The sequence below is a fragment of the Salvelinus namaycush genome, chromosome 13, assembly GCF_016432855.1.
Source record: "Salvelinus namaycush isolate Seneca chromosome 13, SaNama_1.0, whole genome shotgun sequence".
NCBI lineage: Eukaryota > Metazoa > Chordata > Actinopteri > Salmoniformes > Salmonidae > Salvelinus > Salvelinus namaycush.
In genome coordinates, this window is record NC_052319.1 from 28,757,011 (window position 1) to 28,772,193 (window position 15,183).

The following is a 15,183-nucleotide window of genomic DNA, read 5'->3' on the forward strand; positions in this document are numbered from 1 at the left end:
TGGTGAATTTGGTGAAGACTAATGTTCTGAATGGACAACAGTAGTATCGAAAACTGGAACAAAAAGGACATTGTCTGAAATTGGAGTGGATGCATTTGTTGAGAAAGGATGCATATGTGGGAAACCCATTTGAGGTGTCAAAAATGGTGAAGTATGAGCTTGGAAAAGTGGAGTCTGTCGAGTGACAAGTAATGGTCTTATTTTGATTAATTGTATTTCTGAAGAAGAGAGGAAGATCGCAGTGAGCCTCAAAAGAATCCAGACAACAGTAGTTTTCTGTTTTGAACTTTGGAGTAGAGCACCCATCAAAGGAGTCATCTCAGGGGTGACGACAGATGTTCAGGTTGAATACCTGAAGAAAATTCCTGGTGTGGTGGTGCCCGGTGTCTGACCCGCTCGGTGAATGGAGAAATGCCACTTTTAAAAACTGTACAGCACTAGCTCTGGCTGCGGCAGAAAACTTTTTGGGACTCAAGTATTTTACATCTGAAGACATGCAAAGGGTCCTGGCCCAGAAGACCCTCCCTCCCAGGCTCCCCTTGAGCCTGTGTAGGGATCAGATCTGTAACATGTTTTTACAGAAAAGTAGCTTGATTTAGCTTATTTTATTTCTCGATTTTTGGGCTCTTCTTTTGGTAGTTTATTTCGTTTTTTGGGGAATCCTGTTTCCATCCTGCATAGTAGGTGGCGGGATGCACATTAAATTGTGTGATCGCCAATATACCATAGAGGAAGAAGATTAGAATTACTTTCGTTGTGACGTATGTACGTACGCACGTTGGTTGAAGCGGAAATGAACTGAGGCTAAGCATTGGAGAGCATCAAAATATTGAAATCCTTTCGTTTTCAAATCGTACAGTAACCGTGCAATATAAGAACACATATCAGATATTCAGTTACACAGACTACCGATTTCGTTAACGATTGGGTACTTAAATTGCGTCGATCAAGATGGAGGTAAGTTTGGTCCAACGACAAGGAAGTGATTGTAGCATGTCTGGCTAGCTGGCATAGCTAACACTAGTGATGAGAACTTAATCTTCATTGTAATTAACTATATGCGATACTACTGCCTACAGAGCTGCTAACAATACTTTTTAGTTCTCATACATCTTGCAAATTACTGGTGTAGTTAGCTAGCTATTAAGGTACTGTAACGTTAGCCATTGACAGCTAGCTAGTTGTTTCCTTATCCAGAGGTGTTCACATGCTTCCATATCACCAGGCAAAGAAATCTAGCTAACGTTAGATGAGTTTAGTTACGTGATACCTACTCGTCGCTTCTTTTAGTGTTTGCCTAAGCTGAAAAGGTGAGATTGGTGCATAAGGAATTGTGTGTGTGTGTGTGTGTGTGTGTGTGTGTGTGTGTGTGTGTGTGTGTGTGTGTGTGTGTGTGTGTGTGTGGGAGGGTGGGTGGGTGGGTGGGTGGGTGCATTGTTCGAGAGCAGTGTCAAATCCGTGATGCATTGTAGTTCAATTATAACTGACTGATCTAGATAATAATAATGAGTAGCTAGTAATGTATGATCAAATGTGATATGTAGATCATTCAGTTAGTTGGCAGTTGTATGGTGTGTGTATGTGTCATACCAGTATCCTGTTTTATGTACTATTTTTTTCTCTACGACAGCAGGACACCAGCCCAGAGTCTGTGGCCTCACCTCCTCCAGGTGCCGCCGCTAAGTCAAAGGTGCAGCACATAATGCTTTCTATGTCTTACTGTTACCTCTTTGTCTTACTGGTACCTCTTTGTCTTACTGGAACCTCTTTGTCTTACTGGTACCTCTTTGTCTTACTGGAACCTCTTTGTCTTACTGGTACCTCTTTGTCTTACTGGTACCTCTTTGAAGTTGGATACATTGTCCAAAGATGACCTCATCAAGTTTGCCAAGAAGCAGATGGCTGCCATACAGAAGATGAAGTCCAAATGTGCAGGTACATGATGCATCTGTCATACATTGTTTAAATCAAATCACATTTTATTGGTCACATAGACATATTTAGCAGATGTTATTACGGGTGTAGCAAAATGCTTGTGTTCCTAGCTCCAACAGTGCAGTAGAATCTAACAATTCACGACTATACACAAATCTAAAAGTAAAAGAATGGAATAAAGAAATGTATAAATATTAGGACGAGCAATGTCGGAGTGGCATTGACTAAAATACAGTAGAATAGAGTACAGTATATACAGTTGTCGGAAGTTTACATACACCTTAGCCAAATACATTTAAACTCAGTTTTTCACAATTCCCGACATTTAATCCTAGTAAAAAATTCCCTGTCTTAGGTCAGTTAGGATCACCACTTCATTTTCAGAATGTGAAATGTCAGAATAATAGTAGAGAGAATGATTTATTTCAGATTTTATTTCTTTCATCACATTCCCAGTGGGTCAGAAGTTTGCATACACTCAATTAGTATTTGGTAGCATTGCCTTTAAATTGTTTAACTTGGGTCAAATGTTTCGGGTAGCCTTCCACAAGCTTCCCACAATAAGTTGGGTGAATTTTGGCGCATTCCTCCTAACAGAGCTGGTGTAACTGAGTCAGGTTTGTAGGCCTCCTTGCTCGCACACGCTTTTTCAGTTCTGCCCACAAATGTTCTATAGAATTGAGGTCAGGGCTTTGTGATGGCCACTCCAATACCTTGACTTTGTTGTCCTTAAGCCATTTTGCCACAACTTTGGAAGTATGCTTGGGGTCATTGTCCATTTGGAAGACCAATTTGCGACCAAGCTTTAACTTCCTGACTGATGTCTTGAGATGTTGCTTCAATATATCCGCATAATTTTCCTTTTTCATGATGCCATCTATTTTGTGACGTGCACTAGTCCCTCCTGCAGCAAAGCACCCCCACAACATGATGCTGCCACCCCCGTGCTTCACGGTTGGGATGGAGGTCTTTGGCTTGCAAGCCCCCCCCCTTTTTCCTCCAAACATAACGATGGTCATTATGGCCAAACGGTTCTATTTTTGTTTCATCAGACCAGAGGACATTTCTTCAAAAAGTACGATCTTTGTTCCCATGTGCAGTTGCAAGCCGTAGTATGGCTTTTTTTTATGGCGGTTTTGGAGCAGTGGCTTCTTCCTTGCTGAGTGGCCTTTCAGGTTATGTCGATATAGGACTCGTTTTACTGTGGATGTAGATACTTTTGTACCTGTTTCCTCCAGCATCTTTAGAAGGTCCTTTGCTGTTGTTTTGGGATTGATTTGCACTTTTCGCACCAAAGTACGTTCATTTCTAGGAGACAGAACGCGACTCCTTCCTGAGCGGTATGATGGCTGCGTGGTCCCATGGTGTTTATACTTGCGTACTATTGTTTGTACAGATGAACATGGTACCTTCAGGTGTTTGGAAATTGCTCCCAATGATGAACCAGACTTTTTTTCTGAGGTCTTGGCTGATTTCTTTTGTTTATACCATGATGTCAAGCAAAGACGCACTGAGTTTGAAGTTAGGCCTTGAAATACATCCACAGGTACACCTCCAACTGACTCAAATGATGTCAATTAGCCTGTCAGAAGCTTCTAAAGCCATGACATCATTTTCTGGAATTTTCAAAGTTGTTTAAAGGCACAGTCAACTTAGTGTATGTAAACTTCTGACCCACTGGAATTGCGATACAGTGAATTATAAGTGAAATAATCTGTCTGTAAACAATTGTTGGAAAAATTACTTGTGTCATGCACAAAGTAGATGTCCTAACCGACTTGCCAAAACTATAGTTTGTTAACAAAAAATTTGTGGAGTGGTTGAAAAACGAGTTTTAATGACTCCAACCTAAGTGTATGTAAACTTCCAACTTCAACTGTACATATAAGATGAGTTAAGCAGTATGTAAACATTATTAAAGTGACTACTGTTCCATTATTAAAGTGGCCGGGGATTCCATATCTATGTACAGCACCAGTCAAAAGTTTGGACACACCTACTCATTCAAGGGTTTTTCTTTATTTGTACTATTTTCTACATTGTAGAATAATAGTGAAGACATCGAAACTATGAAATAACACATGGAATCATGTAGTAACCAAAAGGTGTTAAATGAATCAAAATATGTTTTATATTTGAGGTTCTTCAAAGTAGCCACCCTTTGCCTTGATGACAGCTTTGCACACTCTGTGACAAGGTAAGGGTGGTATACAGAAGATATTTGGTAAAAAAAAAAAAAACATGTCCATATTATGGCAAGAATAGCTCAAATAAGCAAAGAGAAACAACAGTCCATCATTACTTTAAGACATAAAGGTCAGTCAATACGGAAAATGTCAAGAACTTTGAAAGTTTCTTAAAGTGCAGTCGCAAAATCCATCAAGCGCTATGATGAAACTGGCTCTCGTGAGGACCGCCACAGGAATGGAAGACCCAGAGTTTCCTGTGCTGCAGAGGATAAGTTCAGTAGAGTTAACTGCACCTCAGATTGCAGCCCAAATAAATGCTTCACAGAGTTCAAGTGACAGATATATCTAAACAACAACTGTTCAGAGGAGACTGCGTGAATCAGGCCTTAATGGTCGAATTGCTGCAAAGAAACCAATTCTAAAGGACACCAATGATAAGAAGAGACTTGCTTGGGCCAAGAAACACGAGCATTGGACATTAGACTGGTGGAAATCTGCCCTTTGTTCTTACGAGTCCAAATGTGAGATTTTTGGTTCTAACCGCCGTGTCTTTGTGAGATGCAGAGTAGGTGAACGGATGATCTCCTGATGTGTGGTTCCCACCGTGAAACATGGAGGAGGAGGTGTGATGGTGTGGGGGTGCTTTGCTGGTGACACTGTGATTTATTTAGAATTCTAGGCACACTTAACCAGCATGGCTACCACAGCATTCTGCAGCGATACGCCATCCCATCTGTTTTGGGCTTAGTGGGACTATCATTTGTTTTTCAATAGGACAATGACCCAAAACACACGTCCAGGCTGTCTAAGGGCTATTTGACCAAGAAGGAGAGTGATGGAGTGCTGCATCAGATGACTTGGCCTCCACAATCACCCAACCTCAACCCAATTGAGATGGTTTGGGATGAGTTGGACCGCAGAGTGAAGGAAAAGCAGCCAACAAGTGCTCAGCATATGTGGGAACTCCTTCAAGACTGTTGGAAAAGCATTCCAGGTGAAGCTGGTTGAGAGAATGACAAGCGTGTGCAAAGCTGTCAAGGCAAAGTGTGGCTACTTTGAAGAATATGAAATTCTAAATACATTTGATTTGTTTAACACTTTTTTTTGGTTACTACATTATTCCATATGTGTTATTTCATAGTTTGGATGTCTTCACTATTATTCTACAATTTAGATAATAGTAAAAAATAAAGAAAAGCCCTTGAATGAGTAGGTGTGTCCAAACTTTTGACTGGTACTGTATATAGGGCAGCAGCCTCCAAGGTGCAGGGTTGAGCAACCGGGTGGTAGCTGGCTAGTGATGGTTATTTAACAGTCGGATAGCCTTGAGATAGATATTTTTCAGTCTCTTTGTCTGAGCTTTGATGCACCTATACTGACTTCGCCTTCAAATCAAATTTTATTTGTCACATACACATGGTTAGCAGATGTTAATGCGAGTGTAGCGAAATGCTTGTGCTTCTAGTTCCGACAATGCAGTAATAACCAACAAGTAATCTAACCTAACAATTCCACAACTACTACCTTATACACACAAGTGTAAAGGATAAAGAATATGTACATAAAGATATATGAATGAGTGATGGTACAGAACGGCATAGGCAAGATGCAGTAGATGGTATAGAGTACAGTCTATACATATGAGATGAGTAATGTAGGGTATATAAACATAAAGTGGCATAGTTTAAAGTGGCTAGTGATACATGTATTACATAAAGATGGCAAGATGCAGTAGATGATATAGAGTACAGTATATACATATACATATGAGATGAGTAATGTAGGGTATGTAAACATTATATTAAGTGGCATTGTTTAAAGTGGCTAGTGATACATTTTTACATAATTTCCATCAATTCCCATTATTAAAGTGGCTGGAGTTGAGTCAGTATGTTGGCAGCGGCCACTAAATGTTAGTGGTGGCTGTTTTACAGTCTGACGGCCTTGAGATAGAAGCTGTTTTTCAGTCTCTCGGTCCCTGCTTTGATGCACCTGTACTGACCTCGCCTTCTGGATGATAGCGGGGTGAACAGGCAGTGGCTCGGGTGGTTGTTGTCCTTGATGATCTTTATGGCCTTCCTGTGACATCGGGTGGTGTAGGTGTCCTGGAGGGCAGGTAGTTTGCCCCCGGTGATGCGTTGTGCAGACCTCACTACCCTTTGGAGAGCCTTACGGTTGTGGGCGGAGCAGTTGCCGTACCAGGCGGTGATACAGCCCGACAGGATGCTCTCGATTGTGCATCTGTAGAAGTTTGTGTGCTTTTGGTGACAAGCCGAATTTCTTCAGCCTCCTGAGGTTGAAGAGGCGCTGCTGCGCCTTCTTCACAACGCTGTCTGTGTGGGTGGACCAATTCAGTTTGTCCGTGATGTGTACACCGAGGAACTTAAAACTTTCCACCTTCTCCACTACTGTCCCGTCGATGTGGATAGGGGGGTGCTCCCTCTGCTGTTTCCTGAAGTCCACAATCATCTCCTTTGTTTTGTTGACGTTGAGTGTGAGGTTATTTTCCTGAAACCACACTCCGAGGGCCCTCACCTCCTCCCTGTAGGCCGTCTCGTCGTTGTTGGTAATCAAGCCTACCACTGTCGTGTCGTCTGCAAACTTGATGATTGAGTTGGAGGCGTGCATGGCCACGCAGTCGTGGGTGAACAGGGAGTACAGGAGAGGGCTCAGAACGCACCCTTGTGGGGCCCCAGTGTTGAGGATCAGCGGGGTGGAGATGTTGTTACCTACCCTCACCACCTGGGGGCGGCCCGTCAGGAAGTCCAGGACCCAGTTGCACAGGGCGGGGTCGAGACCCAGGGTCTCGAGCTTGATGACGAGTTTGGAGGGTCTATGGTGTTAAATGCTGAGCTGTAGTCGATGAACAGCATTCTTACATAGGTATTCCTCTTGTCCAGATGGGTTAGGGCAGTGTGCAGTGTGGTTGCGATTGCGTCGTCTGTGGACCTATTGGGTCGGTAAGCAAATTGGAGTGGGTCTAGGGTGTCAGGTAGGGTGGAGGTGATATGGTCCTTGACTAGTCTCTCAAAGCACTTCATGATGACGGAAGTGAGTGCTACGGGGCGGTAGTCGTTTAGCTCAGTTACCTTAGCTTTCTTGGGAACAGGAACAATGGTGGCCCTCTTGAAGCATGTGGGAACAGCAGACTGGGATAAGGATTGATGGAATATGTCCTTAAACACACCAGCCAGCTGGTCTGCGCATGCTCTGAGGACGCGGCTGGGAATGCCGTCTGGGCCTGCAGCCTTGCGAGGGTTAACACGTTTAAATGTTTTACTCACCTCGGCTGCAGTGAAGGAGAGCCCGCAGGTTTTGGTAGCGGGCCGTGGCACTGTATTGTCCTCAAAGCGAGCAAAAAAGTTATTTAGTCTGTCTGGGAGCAAGCCTTCTGGATGATAGTGGGTGAACGGGCTGTGGTTCGTGTGGTTGATGTCCTTGATTATGTTTTTGTCCTTCCTGTGACATCGGGTGCTGTAGGTGTCCTGGAGGGCAGGCAGTGTGCCCCCAGTGATGCGTTGGGCAGACCGTACCACCCTCTGGAGAGCCCTGCGGTTGCGGGCGGGGAAGTTGCTGTACCTGGCGGTGATACAGCCTGACAGGATGCTCTCAATTGTGCATCTGTAAAGGTTTCTGAGGGTCTTAGGTGCCAAGCTGAATTTCTTCAGCCTCCTGAGGTTGAAGAGGCGCTGTTGCGCCTTCTTCACCACACTGTCTGTGTGGGTAGACCATTTCAGATCGTCAGTGACGTGTACGACCAGGAACTTGAAGCTTTCCACCTTCTCTATTGCGGTCCCGTCGATGTGGATAGGGGCGTGCTCCTCCCTCTGCTGTTTCCTGAAGTCCAAATTCAGCTCCTTCGTTTTGTTGAGGGAGAGTTTATTTTCCTTGCACGACTCTGCCAGTGCCCTCACCTCCTCCCTGTAGGCTGTCTCCTCATTGTTGGTAATCAGACCTACTACTGTTGTGTCGTCTGCAAACTTGATGATTGAGTTGGAGATGTGCTTGGCCATGCAGTCATGGGTGAACATGGAGTACAGGAGGGGGCTGAGCACTCACCGTTGTGGTGCCCCTGTGTTGAGGATCAGCGAAGTGGAGGTATTGTTTCCTACCTTCACCACCTGGGGGTGGCCCGTCAGGAAGTCCAGGACCCAGTTGCACAGGGCGGGGTTCAGACCCAGGGCCCCCGAGCTTAATGATGAGCTTGGAGGGAACTATGGTGTTGAAGGCTGAACTATAGTCAATGAACAGCATTCTGACGTAGGTATTCTTCATGTCTAGATGCGATAGGGCAGTACGATGGCGATTGCATCGTCTGTGGATCTATTGGGGCGGTAAGCAAATTGAAGTGGATCTTGGGTGTCAGGTAAGGTGGAGGTGATATGATCCTTAACTAGCCTCTCAAAGCACTTCAAATCAAATCAAAGTTTATTTGTCACGTGCGCTGAAGTGAAATGCTTACTTACAGACTCTAACCAATAGTGCAAAAAGGGTATTAAGTGAACAATAGGTAGGTAAAGAAATAAAACAACAGTAAAAAGACAGGCTATATACAGTAGCGAGGCTATAAAAGTAGCGAGGCTACATACAGACACCGGTTAGTCAGGCTGATTGAGGTAGTATGTACATGTAGATATGGTTAAAGTGACTATGCATATATGATGAACAGAGAGTAGCAGTAGCGTAAAAGAGGGGGTGGTGGGTGGGACACAATGCAGATAGCCCGGTTAGCCAATGTGCGGGAGCACTGGTTGGTCGGCCCAATTGAGGTAGTATGTACATGAATGTATAGTTGAAGTGACTATGCATATATGATAAACAGAGAGTAGCAGCAGCGTAAAAAGAGGGGTTGGGGGGGTGATGATGACAAGTGCTACGGGGCGATAGTCATTTAGTTCAGTAACCTTTGCTTTCTTGGGTACAGGAACAGTGGTGGACATCCTGAAACAAGTGGGGACAGTTGTAAAAACACTCCAGCCAGCTGGTCTGCACATGCTCTCAGGATGTGGCTAGGGATGCCGTCTGGGCCGGCAGCCTTGCTAGTGTTAACATGCTTAAATTTCTTACTCACATCGGCCACGGAGTACGAGAGCCCCCACAGTCCTTGGGGGCGTGTCGCGTCGGTGGCACTGTGTTGTTCTCAAAACAGGCGAAGAAGGTGTTTAGCTTGTCTGGCAGCAAGACGTTGGTGTCCACAACGTGGCTGGTTTTCCCTTTGTAGTCCGTGATTGTAGACCCTGCCACATATGTCTTGTGTCTGAGCCGTTGAATTGCGACTCCACTTTCTCTCTGTACTGACGTTTTGCCTGTTTGATTGCCTTATGGAGGGAATAAATACATTGTTAGCATTCAACCATTTTCCCAGTCACCATACCATGGGTAAATGCGGTGGTTTGCGCTTTCAGTTTTGTGCGAATGCTGCCATCTCTCCACGGTTTACCATTCAATGTTGTTATCGTTGATAATATTAATACAGCAGCTGGTTGGATTTCCTTTTTTAATAATTGTTGTCCTTTCTGTTTCTCAATATTTTTTTTACAGATTTGGAAAAGGAGGTCGATAACCTAAAATCTCAGCCAAAAGGCAATTCAGGTGACTCCATCATACAGGTTTGTGGTCTTAAAATCTTACATGAGAAAATGTATAATCTCATGCTGCTGAAGTGCTTTGGAAGTGTAAAGGTGTTCTGTTCATTTCTATTTTATTCATGAGTGTTTGTCAGTAATGTGTTTTCCATTCTGTTCTACTAGGAGCTGACCGAGAGGATGAGTGCCTTGCTGCTGGAAAAGGCTGAGACCCAGCAGAGTGCGGTGTTGCTGCGGAAGGAGAATGAGAAGGTCAAGCAGCGGGAACAGGTGAACTATAGTAGACCATGTCATCTGTCTGTGTAGGCCAGACCAGTAGTCACCTACCCTGGCCCTTGATAACTACAGGGTGTTTAGCCTTTTGTTCCAGTCCAGTTCTAACTTGATGTTTTCTGTTGAATATGACCAGGATGCAGTAGGGAAACTGGCCACCCTGCTGGGAGAGTTGGACCAGACCAAGGAAGACCACCAGAAGAAAATTGCAGCCTTGGAGAAGAGCCTAGACTCATCCCAAGCCAAACACAAAGAAGAAGTCGAATTCTTCCAGAGGCTTCTGAGGAAGAAAGAAGAGAATGACAGAGAGAAAGAGAGCGAAAGAGAGCAAGAAAAGCAGAGAGAAAAGGAACACTCAAACGAGAGTGTAGAAGCCATTAGCCGCAGCCTGGAGTCACAGATCCTGAGTCTGCAGACGGAGCTAGCTGCAGCCTTGGAGCGAAGCGCCCAGGTGGCTTCAGCGATGCAAGAAGACCACCAGAGGGCGCTGACAGAGGTTAGTTCAAAGGTAGTGTATGAAAAATGTCACAAAAGAAAAACCGTTACAGTGTTGTAAGCTGATAGTTGATGAAGACCACCTGCTTTAAATGTTGCAATAAAGTGTGTGTGTTTATTTTCCTTTCCTTTCAGGCCCAGCAGGAAGTAGAGAACCTGAGAGAGGAGTTGGCTCAGCATAGTGTGCAACATGAAGAGGAGCTGAGAGCTCTGGAAGAGGACTTTGAGATGGAGAGAGAGAGACTGCTACTCCTCCAAGAGGAGCTCAGTGAGCAGCTGGCTCTCAAAGACAGGTGGGGCCTAGTGCTACACATTGGTGATGGACGAGCTAAGTCATACAATGTACAGTAAAACGCTTTGAGCAGCTAGAAAAAGTGCTTTATTAATCCAATCTTCTTCCTCTTGTTATGACAGCTTCCTGCAGGATGTGCAGGAAGAAGAGGAGGAGCCTAGCGGCCGCAGCTCAGGGATAGCCAGGATGTTGGAGCTGTCTGGTGTAAGTCAGATTAATGCCAGTGATGGAGAGACAGAGAGCGGACAGCTACGATCCGCCCTGGAGGACCAGCAATCCCAGAATACCATGCTGCAAGACGAGCTGACCTTCCTGGGCAATGTGAAGACTGAACTGGAGGCGGAGCTTGAGAGGGTGAGGGAGGAGTTTCAGACAGAGAAGGAGGAACTACAGTTTAAAATCGAAGAGTTGCTGATGACCCGGGAGGTTGCGACCCCTAACCGTGACCTTCAGGAGGCTCAAGCTTTCACTCAGCTCCAGCAGAGCGGCCCTCAGAGAGATTCAGTGGACGGCCTACCTGCCAGCCCTGCTAGCCCCTCCAGCCCCAGACAGAGCCTGTCCAGCCCTGTCCCTGGTGCAGCCCACCAGAGCCTGACCCTGCAAGAAAAGCAGGGTCAGGCTCAGGAGCTGAGGTCCCAGTGTGAGTCCCTAGACAGGAGCCAGGCGGTGGCTGAGTACGAACACACCAGAGACATCCTGAGAGGCCTGGAGACTGAGCTAGGTCAGAGGACCGGGGACTTCACCAGACAGTATGAAGCTATGAAGGAACAGGCGGCTTCTGCAGTCCAGGAGCTACAGGAGAGCGTCAGAGGGCTTACTGAGGAGCGAGATGGTCTGGTGGAGAGGGTGAAAGGGTTGGATGAAGACAGAGAAAGCCTGTTGGAAAAGGTCCAGGGCCTGGAGAAGAGGCTGGAGAGCTTCCTGGAGCAGACACAGGCAGCCAAGGGGCTGAAGAAGCAGCTGCAGATGTCTATGGAGGAGAAGACTGCGTTAGCCCTCAAGCTAAAGGACTCAGTAGAGGCGCAGACAGTGTTCGCCTCTGAGCTAAAGGCATCTCTTGAGGTGCAGACAGTGTTAGCTGTAGAGCTAAGGGCTTCAGTGGAGGATCTGAGCAAGCAGAACGGGGAGATCCTCTCTCAGCTACAGATGAAGGAGAGTGCTGTTCAGGAGTTAGAGGAGACAGTCAATGTGGTGAGCACAGCGAGAGACAGAACACTGTCAGCACTGCAGGACAGAGAGATGGAGGTGATGAGGCTGTGGGAGGAAAGAGAGAGGGAGGTGGAGGAGAGTCAAGGCCAAAGAGGGGAGGTGGCTGAGCTACAGGCTCGTATAGAGGAGTTAGAGAAGGAGAGGAGCCTGCTGAAGAGTAATCTAGAGGAGGTGCAGAGGGAGAGGTCTGAGAATGTGCAGGGGAGCCCAGGGGAAGAGTTGGAGGAGCTGCAGGCTCGTATAGAGGAGCTGGAGAAGGAGAGGAGCCTGCTGAAGAGTAATCTGGGGGAGGTGGTGGGAGATACTGAAGCTCTACAGAAAGACCTGAGGGAGATGAAACTGGCCAATGAGAAGATGAGAACAGAGAACCAAGAACTACTGACACAGGTCAGCCAGGCTACAGAGACACTGTCAGACAGAGAGAGGGAGGAAAAGGAGGGAAGAGAGACGGAGAGAGAGGAGGAGGAAGAACAGGCGGAGAAGGAGAGGAGAGAGCTACAACAGCAGCTAACAGAGAAGGACACAGTGATATCTCAGCTGAGAAGTGAGATGGCTGGCTTACAGGTAAGTACTTCTTCTGGCGTCTTTCCTTCAAAACATCTACACACCATCTAAAGGACATAAAGGGATTGCTTTTTTGCCCACCGCTTTTTTCCCAAGCCATGGTTTGTCAAAGTGACTGCTGTGGTATTTTTCATTAGTTCTACAGATTGACTTTCCCCCTCCCTCTCTCCCTCCCTCCCTCCCTCCCTCTTTCCCCCCACCAGTCTACAGCCCCCTCTCTTGTCTCAGAGGAGAACACAGCCAATGAGTTCACTGAGAAAATCGGTACGTTCCTAATTACTACTGTCCAATGTATAACAGGAAACTCTGTGTAATAATACTATGACAGATGAGCAATACAACACATGTAATTATTGTTTGTTTTGAGATGATCTTCCTAGATGTTTATTAAGCTCATTTAAGAATGACAGATACAAAGTGCCAATCATTGAGGGATACTGATTCCTCCAATGATCTGTGTGTGATGATGTCTCATCCCTCCATCTCAGCCCTGCTGGAGAAGGAAAGCAAAGGGAAGGATGAGAGGATGAATAAGATCAAGGCGGTGGCTGTGAAAGCCAGGAAGGAGCTGGACACCAGCAGGAAAGAGGCTGTGTCTCTGAAGGAGGAAGTGGAGGTGTTGAAGGCTGAGAGAGAGAGAGTGACCAGCTCAATGAAAGACATCATCCATGGAGCAGAGGGATACAAGGTACTACTCACCCCTGGCCCCTAGCCCTGACCCCTCACTACATCCCTTCCTTATACAGAATGAACAACACAGAAATCAATAGTGAATTGCTTATTTAACCGGTGGTACAAATCTGTTTTATTGCAAAAAACACTTAAAGAGATGATGCGGAAAATAACAGTGGCTTTTCCCCCAATGCTCTAGCTTTCTGGCCATAGCTACTAAGTGTGTCTGTTCAGCAGAGAACTTTCTGTTTGAGTTTCAGTTAGTATAATGCACAACAGCCACATTAAATGGGATCAGACGGTTGTCTTTATGAATTGGCTCTGGAAGCCATTAGAGATCAAATCACTCTGCTGTGTTTAATGGGAGTTTTGTTCTAGACCTGAATGGATGACCGAAAATAACTTCTGGACATCAGAACAGCGATTACTCACCGCGGACTGGAAGAAACTTTTTCCTTTAATGAGTCCGACGAGAAGGATATCCTGCTTTCACTGGATCGGGCCCAGATCCCTGCCTTTTGCGTCAAGAAAAGACGCAGGAAAAGGGGCCGCAGATTGGGCAGCCTTCTGAGAATCCGTAGGCGAGCGAGTAAACTCCCACTGCCATCCGTTCTTCTTGCTAACGTGCAATCATTGGAAAATAAAATTGATGACCTACGATTAAGATTATCCTACCAACGGGACAAAAACTGTAACATCTTGTGTTTCACCGAGACGTGGCTGAACGACGATACGGACAATATAGAGCTAGCGTGATTTTCCATGCACCGGCAGAACAGAGACGCTACCTCTGGTAAGACGAGGGGTGGAGGTGTGTGTCTATTTGTCAATAACAGCTGGTGCGCGATGTCTAATATTAAAGAAGTCTCGAGGTATTGCTCGCCTGAGGTAGAGTACCTTATGATAAGCTGTAGACCACACTATCTACCAAGAGAGTTCTCATCTATATTATTCGTAGCCGTCTATTTACTACCACGAAGCTGGCACTAAGACCGCTCTCAACCATCTCTATAAGGCCATAAGCAAAGAAGAAACTGCTCACTCAGAAGCGGCGCTCCTAGTGGCCGGGGACTTTAATGCGGGCCAACTTAAATCGGTTTTACCACATTTTTACCAGCATGTCACATGTGCAACCAGAGAAGAAAAAATCCTAGACCACCTTTACTCCACACACAGCGATGCATACAAAGCTCTCCCCCGCCCTCCATTTGGCAAATCTAACCATAATTATATCCTCCTGCTTACAAGCTAAAACTATAGCAGGAAGTACCAGCGACTCGCTCAATACGGAAGTGGTCAGATGACGCGGATGCTACACTACAGGACTGTTTTGCTAGCACAGACTGGAATATGTTCCGGGTTTCATCCAATGGCATTGAGGAGTATACCATCTCAGTCATTGGCTTCATCAATAAGTCCATTGACGACGTCGTCCTCACAGTGACTGTACGTACATATCCCAACCAGAAGCCATGGCTTACAGACAACATCCGCATCGAGCTAAAGGCTAGAGCCGACGCTTTCAAGGAGCGGGAGACTAATCCGGACGCTTATAAGAAATCCCGCTATGCCCTCAGATGAACCATTAAACAAGCAAAGTGTCAATACAGGATCAATATTGAATCCTACTACACCGGCTCTGACGCTCATCGGATGTGGCAGGGCTTGAAAACTATTACGGACTACAAAGGGAAACCCAGACTCGAGCTGCCCAGTGACGCGAGCCTACCAGATGAGCTAAATGCCTTTTATGCTCGCTTCGAGGCAAGCAACACTGAAGCATGCACGAGAGCACCAGCTGTTCTGGATGACTGTGTGATAACGCTCTCGGTAGCCAATGTGAACAAAAACCTTTAAACAGGTCAACATTCACAAAGCCGCTGGGCCAGACGGATTACCAGGACGTGTACTCAAAGCATGCGCGGACCAACTATCAAGTGTCTTCACTGACATCTTCAACCTCTCCCTG

The 15,183-nt window shown here is 45.9% G+C and overlaps 1 protein-coding gene across 2 annotated transcripts in view; it reads left to right on the forward strand.

Moving 5' to 3' along the window:
• Positions 1–782: 782 nt before the first annotated feature.
• Positions 783–15,183, forward strand: part of LOC120058397 (GRIP and coiled-coil domain-containing protein 2-like) — a 30,087-nt gene continuing 15,686 nt past the window's right edge. The window contains exons 1-10 of one of the 2 annotated variants that reach the window (XM_039007027.1): positions 783–957; positions 1,631–1,690; positions 1,851–1,935; positions 9,666–9,733; positions 9,875–9,979; positions 10,119–10,490; positions 10,613–10,770; positions 10,892–12,542; positions 12,746–12,806; positions 13,031–13,230. In XM_039007027.1, coding sequence (XP_038862955.1) covers positions 952–957; positions 1,631–1,690; positions 1,851–1,935; positions 9,666–9,733; positions 9,875–9,979; positions 10,119–10,490; positions 10,613–10,770; positions 10,892–12,542; positions 12,746–12,806; positions 13,031–13,230 — 2,766 coding nt within the window. In that variant the 5' untranslated portion in view covers positions 783–951. The remainder of the gene's footprint in view (positions 958–1,630; positions 1,691–1,850; positions 1,936–9,665; positions 9,734–9,874; positions 9,980–10,118; positions 10,491–10,612; positions 10,771–10,891; positions 12,543–12,745; positions 12,807–13,030; positions 13,231–15,183) is intronic. The other variant, XM_039007028.1, reaches the window with a different exon arrangement.